A 17,741-nucleotide genomic window follows, 5' to 3' on the forward strand; every position below is an offset into this window, starting at 1 on the left:
GTTGGCCTCCTGAGTCTAAACACAGAAACCAATGGAAGGACTAGCACCACACATCCACAGCTCTTTTATGAATGTGAACAGCAAATGCCCTAACCATTAAGAAACACTTCTTGGTTAATTAAACCATTACTAATGAGTGATGGAACCTAAAAGAGTGCAATTAAGCCTGCTTAGAAAATGGTATGGTATGCAAAAATATTAAACCATATATATGGGCCATGTTATCCATTACTTGCAAGAGAAATTGTATATAGGAGATCTTCTTAACAATACATTCCTGGATAGGGTGCCAGCCCATCTAAGCCCCATTCGTGTACACTGTGGACACCAGGGGGCGCCCCAGCTTCCCAAACACCCAACACAATAGGCACAGACACAAGTTTAAAGCACAAAATGCCTCTTATTATGAGAGACTCTTCCCTCAAGTGTTTCCCACCACAGCCAAATGTATGCAGAAGCAGAATAGCGCACAATGATCCTTCTTTTTTCCTTTTTCTCTTGGTCACTGCCTCTTCCACTCCTCCCAGCAAGCTTCGTCCACCTTCCACCCGACTGTAAGCACTTCCAGATGAGTCAGAAACCCCACGCCATAGGGCTTCTCAGTCTTTACAGCACCCCCTGGCGGCACCCAACAGGGCTGAGGTATAAAACTCCCAAGTCCTATGATGCCCTGTGGGAATCCGTGGCACTGCTACAACCTAGGGGATCTGCCACCTAGTGTTCTGGGGGAAGTAGTGCCCTAAAGAATCCACTTTCCCCAATCATTCCGTTTCTTGAGTGTCCCAGCTGGGTAGGACAACGCTTACTCTGAGAGTTGTTTTATGCTTTAAATGGTCTCTGCACTAGCCGTACAAGTTTGTTAAAAGTAAAACCATATTGGATCATATGCAGTCCATTGTTAACCTGAAGGTTTATGTCTGAAAATGTTGATGTAGTCAAGGAATTATTTCATAGTTCATTTTAGAGACATTTCTGAGCTACCAGTCATCCTCACTTTTATGTCTGTGGCCTGAGAAAGAAAGCTGGGAAGGAAGAAGGGAGAATGTGCGAACTCCATCTAGACGTCAAATGGATCAGAGTATCAATTCCAAAGCTATTGAGTGATGCAGTAGTAGTTAGTGTCCTTAAGCCTAATGTTTTTTTTGTTTTTTTTTAATTATCTGCCTGCCATGTTTGTGATGCATTTGTTGGGTCATAGTGGCTGGAGTCTATCCTTTTCGTATCAAATGTGAGACAGGAACCACCTCTAAGCAAGGTGTTAGTATTTAGAAAAGGCTAACAGTTCTTGCATGGTTCACCTTAAGAAGTTCAAGTTATGGTTGTCCTGTTCATGCTTACCATTCTCAAAAATTCAATTCAGGGTTGTGGAGAGCCAGAGCCTATAGATTTAGAAGAAAGAAAGCACAGCCCCTTTAAAAGGGCTTAATGAGATGAAGTCAAGGTGTCAAGCACATGATATGACCATGAAGATATTTGCTGTGTAATTAGAGATTGACAAAGTCTTTTCATGGTAGATCTGCTTGACCATTTTTGAATGACAGAATGGGGTCTGCTAATCCCACCGTTGGCAGTGCAGCCAGACATCTGTGAAATTGGCACTCCCATACTCCTCATGATCTTGCTTTCCGTATCTGGAGTTAGTATCAAAGATTTCTAAGACTTTGTCCAACCTGCAAATCTATTCCACCCCCACTCCCAAGTGCTCTCTGGCCAACCAGTTTACTTTCCTGCCAACTTCCTGTACTTTTTATGGTCTGATTCATTCCCATCAAAGGGGAGATTCCATAGCACTGTTGCCATTAAAGTGGAGCTTCATAGTGCTTTCCACGTTAAATGGAGAATCTGCAGCACATTATATTCTGTAGAGAAAGTAATCAATTAAATGTTGCATTCCATGTGGCTGTATCGATGGTATACTACAGTGCAAGTTGAAGGTGTCAACATTTAATTAGGACTTTAGTAGGCACTTTGCTCATTAGATATATGGACTTGGTACCTTCCATTACTGGGGTGGTTACCATGTTGGCATTTTATTGCAATAATATGCCAAACTAAGTCCCGACCTTCACATATACTCTAAGAACACACAATGTGAGAACATTGAATCTTTCCCCCAGTCAGTGCTGGGAGATGTGGCTAGTGTACAATAATTAGTCTCATTTCCTGGTGGGTTAGGACGGTATGTTAATGTGTCATATGGAAATTTTTGCAAATTTATAATGAATGTGCTGATAATAGGGCTGTTTTTTTTTTTTTTCTTCTCCACTTGTTTTTAACTGGAACTTCACAGAACAGTTAAGTGCTAGCAGTGATCACATGACTCTACCCATGGAGAAGGCTGCTGCTTCAATAATTATTGGAGCCCCTACATTGAGGAAGTGAAACACTGACTAGTATTCTCATGAGTGCAGATTGATGTCACCTGAAAAAGATTTGTGTCTCCGAGACTCACATCAAGCTTTGCATATTTTTTTTTTTTTCCATTTTCTGTTCTGCAGGATTCCTGGATTTTACCGGGAGCCCCCGACGATGGAGGTCCTGCAGTGCGATGGCTGTGATTTTCGCGCTGAGACCTATGAAGACCTGAAGTCCCACATTCAGGATGTTCACACAGCATTTGTGCAGCCAACTGCTGTCGGGGAAGGGAACTGCATTCAGGCAAAATCTGATACCATGAATGTGCAGAGCCAGACGGAGCAGGAGGATCTTGGAACTCTGAAGAATGAATTTGAGTCTTCTCATGAAAGAACTGGTGGGTAACTTGGATAGGTTGAATTTATAGATGTTCTTCCCTTCTTGAGCTCATGTCACCTTTTAGGTCATTAGTAGTCTTATTAAATATTCATTCTTAAAAAGTCCAATACTTCAGGTGTGTTTAAAAAAGATACATAAAAAAATTAAATTTTCAATAGAGATACATAGTAGCATTCTGGTATTTCATGTGACAATAATGCGACTCAAGTGTTGCAGTATGTACCAAAAGGAATAAACATACTCATTTTATAAATACATACAAATATGAACAGGAAATGAACACGTTTCTGTACAGAAACACATCTCTCCAGAATCTCAATCCTGATTGATGTCATTTTGCCAGCTTTGTAGAAGAACTCTGCTGACTGAAGGGTGCCCCATTTCAATCTTCACTGCCATTCCTCTTTGATTGTCACGTGTCACTTCACACTGATGAGTTTTTTTTTTTATTGGCAGTGGAGGCAGTTCATTAGCATTCATTACAGAGCTGATTGATGATACCCGTGTTCTCTTTTTAATACTCTTTAACCATCGTTTGTTGTTGTAAGTACCCATACAGCTGTTCTCATAACACTGAAGTCATGCACCGTCTGTCACTGGGTTTTCTTTCTTCACAATAAACTAAATGACTAAACATTTTTAAGTAAAAACTGCCCCTATCAACCCAGTTTGTAGCCATTTTAGATAACATGTTGAAGCTGTGTTGGAATGACAGTCATGGAGATTTCATATTTCCAGAGAGCTTCAATGCCCACACAATGTCGAAACAACATGTTACATGTTACGTGTTTCCTTCTTGCCCATTCAGGTCTGCCAGGGAACATCGTCTGGTGGGCATGAAGTCTCAATCCAGACTGTTTTCCTGCATAGTTCCCAGTTAGTGGAACGGGCTGCCCACATCCATCCGTGCTGCTGACTCCCTCAATGTATTTAAGAAGCGATTGACGACCCATCTGTTTTCTGAATGTCTGTCAAATATTATTCCATATTCTTGGTTAATTTGTTTAAGTTTAGTGGCCTTATTGATTGTAATCTGTCATTGTAAATGTATGAGCTATTATATCTTTTCACTTCTTGTGGCAATCAACTTTTGTTACCCCGTCTGGTTGCAGTTGCGGGACAAGCCGGCCCAGGCCTAATGTTAGTCCATTGTTTACCTCTTTTGTAAGTCTCTTTGGATAGAAGCTTCTGCTAAGCATGTACATGTAAATGTTACAAACTGGTGGTGGTATTGAAATGGTGTGGAAAGTGTTTTCAAGGTACACATTAGGCTTTTTAATACCAAGGGAGCATTACTTGAATGCCACAGTTTACCTGTAGGACCTTAAAACTAATAAGGTGGATTGGATTGGTGAGCGTTGTTGGGCTATGTGGCCTATTCTTGTGAAAATTATTCTCTTGTTCCATCTCCTTTACAAGCCATTTTCACACAATGAACTGTGACCGTTCCAGTGAGACAGGTGACGCCCTTTTAAAAAGAGACTCGCGTGACTAGTTATGATTCCACATTATGTTATTCCTACATTTTACTCCTGACTTCTCATACAAGTTTTTGACTACAGCAGAATACTTGTAATGCCTTAATGAATGTTGGTGTGCAGAGTATGCTGCTTAAGGAGCTGTAGAGAAAGTACTTTCTTCACACAAAGAACCACAGAAACATGGAGTACTAGGCAGTGTGGTAGACACTGGCACTTTAGGGACCTTGAAAACGCCACTTGGTGTTTTGGAGAAATTTGGAGTTTAGAATTTGTAGATATATTAAAGTAATATTTAGAAGCACTACTTTTTTTGGGTTAATGGGCCTGTTCTCATCAAAGTTTTTTTTTATATTGTACGTTACTCGGAGTTAATTGTTTGTTTTCAAAATGGTAAGTCAAGTCAGGGAGCATGCACTAATACAGTGCGTTGCCGCACCCACCACATGACAAAACAGCAGGGGATATGGCTGGCAACCCCCCAGGCAGACACGCAGTCCAGTCTCACCCTCCACAAATGATCCTCTATCTACCGCTCCCCCTTGGCCTGGTCCAGCCACTCAGGTCCTCAACAATGAGTATCCTGCCAGACAGATTATTACCCTTGGGGAATTGCTCCACATGGCCATAGTGTTGTAACTGATGCTCCCTCACAATGTAGGTCAATGCAGGTACAGTGTGTTGCCGCACCCACCACACGATAAAACAACACGGGATCCCAGTTGGCAACCCCCCAGGCAGGCATGCAGTCCAGTCCTACCCTACGGAAATGACCCTCTATCTACTGCAGTCAAGTGTTAGGTGAGCGCCCCCTTTGCCTGATCCAGTCATTCAAGTCCTCAACAATGAGGATCCTGCAAGCCAGATTACCCTCGGGGAATCGTGTCATGTGGCCATAGTGCTGTAACTGACGGTACATTCGGGACTCCATGAGCAACATAAAGTCAAACCAGCTGTACCCAGGGATTCTCCGAAGAGTCACAGTACCAAAGGAGTTCAGTCTTTGTCTCAGGCCACTGGATAGCATCCATGTCTTGCAATTATATAGCAAGCCAGGAAGCACCAGGACTCAAAAGTCTTGGAGCTTCCTCCTTTTGCTGATATCAGGAGCGCCACACACCCCTCTGACCTCATGACCCCCCATGCTCTCCCAGTCCATCAGACATGAATGTTCCTGCCAAGGTAAGTAAACCTCTCAATGAGGTCGACACTGTCTCTGCAGACACACACACTGCTGCTGACCGTGCCCAAGAGGTCATTAAAGGAGCATAAAATGGCAGAAAAGCTAAATATTAATATGATGCTAGAGCAGGGAACATGTGGTAGCATTAGAATAAAGAAATAGATTGACTTTGGATGTATCTGATGAGAACAGATCAGTCCGTGCCAATGGCCCAGTGTATTCATCTCTCACGAGCGCATGGAGAAAGCTGTTACTACCAAAGCATCTATAACAGTGGTCTCCCACTCCAGTCCTGGAGAGCTACAGTGGCTGCATGATTTCATTCTAACCCTTTTCATAATTAGTGACCAGATTTTGTTGCTAATTAACTCTTTGCCTGAAAATCTAGGCGAATAGGATTTTCGTTTGATTGGCTTGTTCTCGTCACAGTAGTTCTAATTTTTAATTTTGAATGTATTTAGTATTTCTAAATATTATTTTAATATACCCGTGACTCTGTAGTTAGGATATAGCGGGTTGGATAATGGATGGATGGATGAATGGATGGATGGATTTTAATATACCTACAAACTACTTGAATGTTCTTAATATATATTGATGTGTTAGGTTTGGTTATTTGGCACCAAAAAGTGTGAGTGACCCATGCTGGGCTGGGAAATGTTGGAACAGTAAAACACCATTGATGTACCTGTTTATTCAACTAAGAAAGAAAAACAATGCACTTCTTATTTCCAGCTGGTATGAAAACCCTTGATGCCCTAAGTTATGGCACCTCTTAGTCTTCCGTTTGCATAAACTGAAAAGGCTCAGTTCCTTTAATCTTTCCTCACAGCTCATACCTTGCAGTCCTGGAATCGGCCAAGTCATTCTTCCATGGATTTCTCTAGTGCTAGTGTGTCTTTTTTGTAATATTGAGACTAAACCCACACACTACTCCAAGTGAGGCTTCACCAGTGTATTAGGAGGTTTAAAGCTTTGAGTCAGTTTTGAAAGAAAGGTCAGAGCAAAATATAGGTGTATTATATTTACACTATATACAATACAGTTTATTTTTGTGTAGCCCAAAATCACACAACAAGTGCCGCAATGGGCTTTAACAGGCCTTGCCTTTTGACGGTCCCCTGCCTTGACTCTCTAAGAAGACACGAAAACCCTAATGGGAAAAAAAAATGGAAGAAACCTTGGCAAAGGCAGTTCAAAGAGAGACCCCTTTCCAGGTAGGTTGGGTGTGCAGCAGGTGTCAAAAAGAAGGGGGACAATACAATACGATACATAGAACAGAACAAATCCTCAATACAGTATAAAGATAAAAAAATTACAAGTATGGAGCAGAATTTAATAGAAGATATTGATATCGCATAATAGGATTTGGATTTGTTCAGAGTCCTGGAGACCTCAGCCATCAAGCTTGGCAGGTGAGCCGTGGTACCAAGTGCCACGTTCGAGTACAGAGAAGAGAAACTGAATAGGTGAGGGTTAGTAACAAATTATAACTATCAAGTTATTTATGTTTTAGTGCTAATGACTAACAACAGAGATGCAGTCTGTGCAGTTAATCAGCAGCTCTAGTCAGGATATGCTAAATAACTGAAGTAGTGAGTCTTCAGCCTGAGAGTGAAGGGGCATCTCTTATAGTAGCAGGCATATATATGCTACTATATATATATAGTATATATATACTATATATATATGCTACTATATATATATAGTATATATATACACACACACTATTACATCTACATCTGTAAGAGTTTGAAGATTGGAAGGCTGGTGTTTGGGACCATTTAGTTAGCATAAAATAACAGCCTCAACCCCATATAATGCACTTTAGTGTTTAAGGGTAGGAGCCTAGCTAATGAGCACTGAGCACAAAAGTAACAAACCAGCTCTGGATGCGGTGCCAGTCTGAAACAGGACCTAATCATATTCACACTCGCACCCATTAACAGACACGGGGACAATTTTAGAATCTGCAGTTAACCTAACTTGAATGTTTTGGGGATATGGGAAAAAAACTAATGTAGACAGAGACTGAACATGCAGGCTTCACACAGACTGTGCCACCTGAGTGTAAAATTCAAACAAAGAACTCTGGATTTGGGGCAAGAGACATCAGAGAATGAATGACCGGGTTCATTCAAGCTAATAGGAATCTGTGAAGAAGAAGCATCGTGGCAACCATGGGGACTCAAAGTTGTGACAGAATGTCATTTTCTTGCCGCCTCATTAGAGACACCACGAAGGCACTTCATGAGGTGGCAATCAGAATAATCTGCTAGAGAACCTTTTTTTTTTTTTTTTTTTTACGGTTGATTTTTTTTGTTTAACAAATTAATGCTTAGAAAAATTAAACTGTTAACATGTCTAACAGATTGTAATATTTGTGCAGAATGATGTTTTGGAGAAACACTGGGGTCAGAGTTCATATTTTTAGTTTAACATATTATGGCAAAGAGCAGTCCTTCTTTTCAGTGTGATTCTCACACTTGAATTTTTAAAGGTGTGTTACGTTCAGACCTTGATCTTATCTTGTCACGTTATGCTTGCTCAGTATTTCACTCAAGTTTCTCATGGACACGTATTTGTCCCATCCTTGCAGTGATTGCTTTCCTTGTTTCTTTCTCTGACTGGTGGAGAAGAGCATTGGCTTTTTTTTTCTTTAAGAATGCTTTTAATTAGTACTTTCGGAGTGGTAAGGCACTATCTTCCTAGCTGAGAAACATTAATGTGAGCCACAGTACTCTAGTTAGTAATAAAAAGTCAATTACTGTCTAGTCTATTAATGTGGATGTGTGAGGAACTATCAAGAGGACTGCAACCTGATGGATGAACGGAGGCTCAAAGTGTGTTCTGGGTGCTTTAAATATTGTTATAAGAGGGAGGCATGATGGCTCAGTGGGCAGCACAGCTGCCTCCCAGCTTTGAGGAAATGTGTTCAGTTCCCAGCCATATCACTTTTCATAAGGCATTTGAAACATTTCCCATATCATATGAAGTTAAATTTGAGGGATTTGGCCTGTAGTAGAACTGCATCATGACCAAGCTTGGATAGATGGTTATGCATTTAAGATGTGTGATGGTGAGGTGCTGGGTGTATTGGGAAAGGGATGCTAAGGATAGATCTGACAGCCAAGGGAAAAAGAGGAAGACCTAAGAGAAGGTTTATGGCTGTGGTGAGAATGGACATAAAGATGGTGCGTGTAACAGAGCAAGATGACGAGGAAAGAAAGATATGGGAATAGATGATCTGCTGTGGCAACACCTAATGGGAGCAGCCACAAGGAGATGAAGAAGTAGATGATATTGACATCCATTACCTTTAAAACAATGCATCAGTTTGTTTCCGATACTCACGTTGTATTAACTGCACAAGTCGTTTTGAGTAGAGATGGAATCAGAAGATGGATAGTAGAAAATATCTAGCCAAGGTCAAAACTGTTAAGACAGTATTTAGTAGCACAGCCTAGTAAATATGTTTTGGTTTTAGACATTTGCTTATTGACTTTTTTGATTCATTTTAAGGCCCGTTTTCAAACTTTTTCCTGAACTCTCCTGCTTTCCAACTCTTGGCAGAATGTTTACTTTGACAGAAGCAGAAAAAGGCAAAAGGAGTTAAAACCCATCCTGGATGCCCTCTGCGTGGAGTTTGCGTGTTCTTCCCGTGTCCGCGTGAGTTTCTTCCCACACGACTGAGACATGTAGGTTAGACTAATTGGCTTTGTTATATTGGCCCTATATGGTGTTCACACTGCAATAGGTTGGCACCCTGTCCAGGTTTTGTTCCATTCTTACACCTGGTGATTGCTGGGATAGGCTGCTGCTTCATACTGATCCTGATCTGGATAAGTAGATTTCAAAATTGGGAGGAATGCATATATTTATGTGTGTGTATACACACACACACTTCATAAATATATAGAGTCGATTCAGAAAGCATTCAGCACCATTTTCTGTATATTTTATCATGTTGAAGATCATTTTAAATGGATAATTTTGCCCATCAGTCTACAATGACAAACTCACAAACCTGCCTGAAAATGGGTTTTCATTTTATTAAAAATGAAAAACTGGAATATTTTATTCATAGAAGTTTTCAGCTTCTTCATTCATTAGTTTGTAGAGGCCCCTTTGGCAACAATTATAGCTTTGAGTCTTTTGGAAGAATACCGCCTTTTCATACCTTGATGTGGGGTAGTTTATCCCATTTCTCTTGACAGATCCTCGTAATTAGATACAACACAATACAATACAATTTATTGTTGTGTAGCCCAAAATCACACAAGAATTGCCCTGATGGGCTTTAACAGGCTTTGCCTTTTGACAGACCCCAGCCTTGACTCTCTATGAAGACATGAAAACCCTAATGGGGAAAAAAAAAATGGAAGAAACCTTGGCAAAGGCAGTTCAAAGAGAGACAGACCCCTTTCCAGATAGGTTGGGCGTACAGTGGGTGTCAAAAAGAAAGGGGTCAATACAGCACAATACACAGAACAGAACACAAGTCATCCTCAATACAATAGTGCAATAGAGATATTACAATTACAGAGCAGAATTTAACAGTAGATGATATCACATCATAGAATTTGGATTTGTTCAGAACTGGAACAGATTGAAGGGGAGCGTCTGTAAACTGCCATCTTCAGGTCTCCTTACGGTTGTTTTGTGAGGATTAATTCTGGACTTGGCTGGGCCAGCGCCATGCTTCACTATATGGGATGGTATTAGACAGGTGATGAGCAGTTCACCAGGCATTGTGCCTGGTATTCTGCCCAAAGAGGTCAATTAACTCAAGTTTTACAAAAAAAGGTTTAAACAAATCAACCCCTCCCCACCACCCCCCACTGAGAAAGAGACCTAGGCCAGCACAGTAAAGCTTAAAACTAGTAAAAATAAGTAAATAGATAAATTTAATAAACAAATAAAGATAAATGGAGTAAAAGAGGGGAGAGAACCTGCTCCCTCAATTTAAATGCTTATTCTAAAATGTTATTGATTAGATCCTGCCAGGTTTTGAAAAAGTTTTGCATGAATCTTCTTAAGTGTGAATTAGATTTTTTTCCAGTTTCAAATAGTAGATAACATCAGTTACCCCCTGACTTAGAATAGGAGAGTTAGGATTCTTCCAGTTGGCCAAGATAAAGTCTACATGCCAATAGTGTAGTAAAGGCAATTACAGTTTGTTTGTCCTCCTCCACTTTAAGCCCATCTGGGAGTACCTTAAATACAGCTGTTAGTGGATTAGGAGGGATTGTGACACCAAGGCTATCTGAAAAGCCTTTAAAGATTTTGGTCCAGAATGATGTTAATTTGGTGCTCGCCACCCAAGACATGTGGCACAGTGAGGCCGGAACTTGATTGCAGCATTCGCAGGTTGGATCTTGCCCTGGAAACATTTTGGACAAATTTAAATGAGGGAAATGTGCTCAAAATATAATTTTGAGTTGAATAATTCTATGCTTTGCACATATGGAGCTTGAGTGAATTCTATGCATGGCTGCTTGCCACTCCTTTTCTGAGATGTTGAGTGAGTGATCCTTTTCCCACTGTACTCTCCCACTGTGTCTTTGAAAGGGAGGGAATGTAAAATAGTTTTATATATTACGGAAATGCTGTCTTAGTCCTCGAGTCCTGATCAGTCCTGATCAATATTTTTTCCGGCATAGTGGTCAATTTTTGAGAATCTTTTTCCTCGTCCTTTACTCTGTCATAAGCCTTTTACTCCAGAATGGCTTCCATCTAGCTCCTCTACCATAATCACCTGATTGATGAAGTGCTGCTGTGATGGTTGTCCTTAAGACAGGCTCTCTTATCTCATCAGAGGACTCCTGAAGCCCTGTTGAAGTGACTGTTGGGTTCATAGTCCCCCTCCCTGACCAAGGCTGTTTGCCTGGTTACTCAGTTTGTCCAGACAGACAACTCTAGGAACAATCCTGGCGTTTACGAATTTCTTCCATTTCACAGTTATTAAGGGTACTATGCTCCCATGAACACCAAAAGCTTTAGAAGTCGTTTGATCTGCTTTCCCTGAGCTATGCCTACCACAATTTGAACATGGAGATCTACTCATGACTTGGCTTTTATCCTGACATGCAGTGTGAATTGTGCAGCCAGCCTTGTATGCACAGGTACACGTGTGCTTTTCTTAACAATGTCCAGTCAATTGAATCTGCCACAGGTGGACACCAATCAAATTCCAGAAACATCTCAAAGAGAATAAAAGCAAACCGGATTCACCTGAGCCCAATTTGGAGAGCCACAGCAAAGGGTCTACTATATTTTTGATTTTTAATAAATTGGAAGACCTTTCTGAAAATGTCATCATGGGTTATTGAGTAATGATTGGTGAGCAAAAATAACCATTGAATACATTTAAAATTAAAGCTACAACACAATAAAGTGTGCAGAAAATGAAGGGGCCTGAATGCTTTCTGAATTTACTGTATAAATAATGCACATGACATCACACATAACTCTGAGGCTGTGACTGAACTTGGTATCCTTGTTGTTTAAAGTCCAATCCACAAGCTGCTAAGTTACAGCACCTGCCACATACTTTGACAATAACAGAGAGAACACTAACCTTTGTCCTTGTAGACCTCTTACCTTATTTAGAGCATGAATTGATTAAAGTACAGGGAGCGCTACCTTTGGATGAAGAAATCTCTTTTGAGAGACACTGAAAATGTGCAACGTGTAACACCATTTCGATGCTCTGACGCTCAGTGGACAGTCATCTCTTCTCAACTGTCTTTTAAGCCAGCATAAAAATTTTGGATTTGTTTTATTCCTTTTGAGATTTATCAATTATTGAATATTAAGTTTACCTCAACCCTTGATAAGCAATCTCTACGTTAAGAACTGCAGAGAAGGGTAATTATGTAACAAGGAGAGCTTGGAACAGAAGGATTGAAAGTAAAGAACATGGTGTGAAGAACCAGCCTGGACACAAACGGGCAGACACCATAAGTCCAAAAACACCCTCATTTATTTAAAATAAAAACTGTCCCGCACACAACACAGTGCCCCTGCACCAAACACCCTTCTCAAGTCTGGGCCTCTCAATAGTCCGTCCTTCCTTCCTTCATCGCCTCCACTCCACTCCTCCAAGCTTCTTCCTCTTCCTCCTGACTCTAGCTAATGACTGGAGTCAGGCGGCCCCCTTTATTTCCACCTGGACATGCTCCAGGTACCCCTTGATGAGTTGCCACACCAGGAAGTGCCGCATGAAGAAGTGCTGCATGAGCACCCAAAAGCACTCTAGGTGTCCTTGGTATTTGTGGCGGAAGTGCTAATGTCCAGGGCTCCTTACTCATCTGGGCGCCCCCTGGCAGTGGCCATGCGCTACTATAGGGTTGAGGCATAGTCCCTCTCTCGGTCCTTCTAGGCGTCCCGGCTGGGCACAGCCCCCAGCCGCCTGCCACAATGGTTAATAGCATTATGAGAGGGAATGGCTGTTAATGTGAGAAATATAAAATCACATTGTGTATAGCATTCTAATAGTAAATAATATATATTAGTAAATTATATATATATATAAATAAATAAATACATTTTTAAAAACCATGCTTATATTAAGTTAAATAGTGTACTAAAAAGTAAAAAAATAAGTCGTACATCACTCGTAAAATAAAAGGTGGCCGCTTTTGTTAAAAGATTTTAAGAAGTGTTTTTTGAATGTTGATTGATGAAAAGACCCCACACTTTTATTTCATGAGTGATGTATGAGAGTTATTTTTTACTTTTTAGTACACTTTTTAACTTAATATGAGCGTGGTTTTAAAAGGATTATATATATATATATATATATATATATATATATATATACTATAAACTTTTTAGTATAATTTTGTAATCAATATTTTAACACTTCCTTTAATATTTCTATCTGTTACTAACACCGTCTATTGGTAAAATCTTTCAACTGTTCTTCATATGAAAATTTCATTTCTTAATTAACATGGATTAATTGATCAGTTAGTGAAACTGATTATTGATTCATGTATTGTCATCGGAAGTGAGTATGTGTGCAAAATTTCAAGTCATTTGGACAATTGGAAGTGGGTTAAATATCGATTACAAGATTTGAACCAGACAACAAACGGGTAAAGTTAATATAAGTGGTTCTGTTAATTTTGCTGGATCTGTTCTCCCTGGATATTTAAGGGTTTGAAGGCTGCACACTGCAAGTGGCCCACTGAGCTCAACTTTAGAAGGTAAGTTGAGGCAAAATGAACAACTGACAGGACAGTAGACTGACCAGACATACAGCAAGAAGCAAGGAGGAGAGGATGTGAGGGACAGTGATTAGAAGATGAGCAAGGCAGCCCATCTGAAAATTACAGACCAGACCCTGTAGGGGTCAAGTTTAAATAGAATGAAGTTACACATTTTAATATATACTTGGTAATAATGGCACTGGATGGTGCCGACTAGTTGCAAAATGCAAGTACAACTTCTATATATGTGACAATACTACTGTTACCACTCCTATGTGCTGAAATGTATTCTTTTGTCATTTTGATCTTTGTGTCTGAGTTGTATTTGCAACTGATACTTATTGTTCATAGAATTTTTTTAAGTATTTGAGGAAATGGAATTTGTTAGGCACACAAGATGTGAATGGCTTTTACTTTTCAGTTCCGAGTGTTTTTCTTCCAGACAACTATAATCTACAGTTGTTAATCAAATCAATGGTTAATGTTAATGTTCTTCTAAATTTTTTAATTTTCAATTAGATTATTTTTCTTATGTTTTTTTCTTCTTCTTACATAAGCATAGTTGACTGTTGACTAGCACTGAAAAAGGCGACAAATGGAATCTAACAAATGACATGAGAAAGTTTCTACTTTTTTCATTATTCATTAAGCAAAAAGTCAATCAACAATCTACTCTGTAGAGGGGCTCATTCATATCAAATACATGAAACCATTCAAGAGATCAATCAAACATCTACAAGTCCATCCACATGTGTATAAAAATGTAAAACTTCCAAAATTTGGTTTTAATAGCACTGTGATGGGACAACAGATCATACTTAGATGAGACAATGGTTTCCAACAGAACAAAATGACTGTTTTTTTGTGTCCGTGAGGGGTAGCAAAGTAACATCAGGCATTAGGAAGTCCCATCATTTTGTGTCGATTAACAATCTATGTAATCTTCAACAAATGGAGAAATCCCAAACCTGTTTAAAATTAAATTAGAACTGGCTGTGCTACCATATTCTCTGCAAGATCTGAGAGCCTGTGTTGCTGCTAGAATCCCATGAATTTAAATCCAGGGATCTCCATTTCAGTGTAGAGGACAGTGAGACTTTAGGGACCTTCAGATCTTAAGTCAATGTTATTTTTGGAGAATTTAGGTGAATAGGATGGACAAGCTTGTTGGACTGAATGGTCTGCTCTCATCACAATTGTTCTTATGTTCTTAATTAAGAAATGCAGCATTTAACACTGTGTCTGAACTTTTTCCAGCAAAATTTATTTTGAACAAAAAGAATAACCATAACACACATGGTTCTTTCTCTCTCAGATAAACCCAAACAAATAACAGTTTTAGGTATTTCAGGAATTCAGATAACTACTGCAAAAAATATTTGAAATATTACAAGAATTAAAGTTAACTCCTACTCTATAATCAAATTAGAAACGGGCCTAGTTGATCTGGTTATTGGAGGTTAAAGAACAGGCCGGGATAATCCAATTATAAGTTCATACAGTAGCTGGCATCAGTACTGATGGTTGGCAGATTTTAATTTCACGTTTCAGATTGTGGGATGACCGTCAGTAGCGCACTGCACACACATAAAGTATCCTATAAATGTACTGGTAAATTATGTATGAAAGTTTAAATTGGTATCTCGGGAAATTCAAACTGTTTCCCAAGTCTTGTGTCGGGTTCAAAACAATAACTGTTCTAAAAACTCCACATAGTAATATTTTTATTAAAACATTAACAAAAGTAAAACAATCGTAAGACACTTGTATGATGATGTATTTAGTCGCCCCACCTTATTTGTGGATTTCCACATCCACAGTTTTGACCCACTGTGGTTTAAAATGGATTGAAAAAAGCAAAATCCAGAATTTTCTAGGCAGGTACAGCTGAAGCATGGTGTACCCAAGCCCAGCTAATCTTCAGGCCCGCTGTATCAGCCCTTGTGTTTGATTTGTGCATGCGAACACCTTTATGGTTTTATACAAGTACTGAGCATCCATGGTATTTTTGCAGGAACCATATACTTGCAGACAAGGAGAGCCGACCTGATGTGCACATGTGTGTATATGTCTTCTTATATAATATGCTACCGTGGCTGTCTGGTTGTCTCCCCAGGATTTCAAATGACCTGTAGCTCGCAAACTGTTTGAACTATTGACCTGAAATTTGGTACACATATACTATGTGACGTTTACTGTCCACTTTCGGGGTGATGATTGACCTTCAAGGTTATTCCTCTTTTTATTTTTATTTTATTTTATTGTAGAATCAACTCTCTACAGTGGGCAGCAGGGCGGCCGTGTGGCACTACGGCTGCTGATCTCACCCCTACCACCTTCGCCGTCCTTTCCCCAACCTCTTCATATCGTAAATCATTCTTGAGGCAGATTGAAGACTTAAGTGCCAGCTTAAGTGAAAAATTAAGGAAAACGTACTAAGTAATTGCAACACAAACACTGACTTAATCGGTTTTAACACAAAAAGATGTCGATGGAAGAAGAGAAGAAGCGGGCTGCTAGGGTGGAGAAAAGAAGAGCTGCTCAGGAAGCAGCAAGCGCATCAACTTCTGAGCAAACGAATGGTAAACGTACAGAGAAAGAAGATGAAAACTAGGAATGATCAAGTCAAGTGTATTCCGTGCAGTGCGGTGTTACTGGTGTATATATAATTATATGCAGTCATGACGAAGTACGTACACTGCATGAAAATTTTTTTGACATTTGTAGACATACCAAGATTTGATCTTCAATTTTAAACAATATCTGTAGATCAAAGAGATGTCACTGGGGAAAAAAATGCAAATTTGATTTTGTAATAATTAATCAAACAAAATGAACAGATGTGTAACTTCCATCTGTGGAACAAGTAGCTGTTTCTTTGAATTGTCTACCAGTCTCTAACACTGAGTAGGAGAAAGTTCTTCCCACTCTTCTTTCAGCTGTGTAACGTCTGAGTGGTGTCTTACATGCACAGCCCGTTTCAAATCCCCCAGAGCATCTCAATAGGATTCAGTTCAGGCCTTTGAATTAGCCATTCCAGAACCCTCCATTTATGTCATTTCAGCATTTCCTTGGTGGATTTACTACTGTGTTTAGAGTCATTGTCATGTTGCAAGGTCCACCTGTCTCATCAATGAGAGACGAATGTTTTTTTAAATCATTGTTGATGAAAACTAAACAAAACGAAAATGTTAAAGACAACTGGACTATTAGCGATGTGAAGCTCTTTACAGATCTCTGTTCAACATGAGGTGGTCCGCCAACAAATAACAAGCATGAATGCAGTGTTGCAATTTTAAAAACTTGTATACACGCTTGTAATTGGCTAACACTAGTTTGGGCACCATCAGGAAACCATTCAGACTAAGTTTAATTACAGCGCTGATGAAAAATTAAAACCCAGTGTATGCCATGTAGAATGAAGCTCACAGGAAAGAACACCACAAACCTGAGTTGGGTCTAGATGCGCACCATCCTGATATTCATGCCAAGGTATGTAACGTTATTTAGGTGCTGACTTGCCCAAAGCCAATACCGTTATTTCTGGCTCTCCTTCACCCTGCTAATACTAATGTGTCAAGTGCGTTGGTTTATTTCAGGTGTGCTGCAAGTAGGAATGTCATAACAGTAGTAACATTGGTACTGCACACTTGTGTGACCACAAATGTATGAATAACTTTGGATGGCACAATAATATGTAAGAAAAGACTACATATGAAAAAGGCTGAACAATGATGATGATACAGCACTGCATCAACATGTTGAAAAGAAAAACAGCAGAAGTCATGTCTGGCAATGCTGTGTGTTTGAGAATTTCAGCATGCGATTGGGGGAAACGTGTTTATGATTGAAGAAAATAAAAGCCAACACGAAGACACACACAGGCTTTTGTTATTGCCAGTTTGATCATTTTATGAGTTACTTCAACAGATTTTTTGCAGCTTTGAGGGTGCAATCGGATGCACTCAGCCTCAGATATGAGTTGTAATTCTTTAGCTTGTAGCGTCATGCATTTGTTGCAGCATGTGAAATGACAGGGGTGGGGGGGGTTAAATCATTTTTAACACCGTGTCCTACACAGTGCCGAAAAAGGAATGGAAGCTTTGCATT

The 17,741-nt window shown here is 39.7% G+C and overlaps 1 protein-coding gene across 1 annotated transcript in view; it reads left to right on the plus strand.

Annotated features, from left to right (window-relative positions):
- znf462 (zinc finger protein 462) overlaps nucleotides 1-17,741 on the plus strand; it is a 146,881-nt gene that overhangs the window by 70,317 nt on the left and 58,823 nt on the right. The window contains 1 exon segment of the mRNA XM_039759718.1: nucleotides 2,499-2,752. Coding sequence (XP_039615652.1) covers nucleotides 2,530-2,752 — 223 coding nt within the window. The 5' untranslated portion in view covers nucleotides 2,499-2,529.

This window comes from Polypterus senegalus, chromosome 7, assembly GCF_016835505.1.
Source record: "Polypterus senegalus isolate Bchr_013 chromosome 7, ASM1683550v1, whole genome shotgun sequence".
NCBI classification, from domain to species: domain Eukaryota; kingdom Metazoa; phylum Chordata; class Cladistia; order Polypteriformes; family Polypteridae; genus Polypterus; species Polypterus senegalus.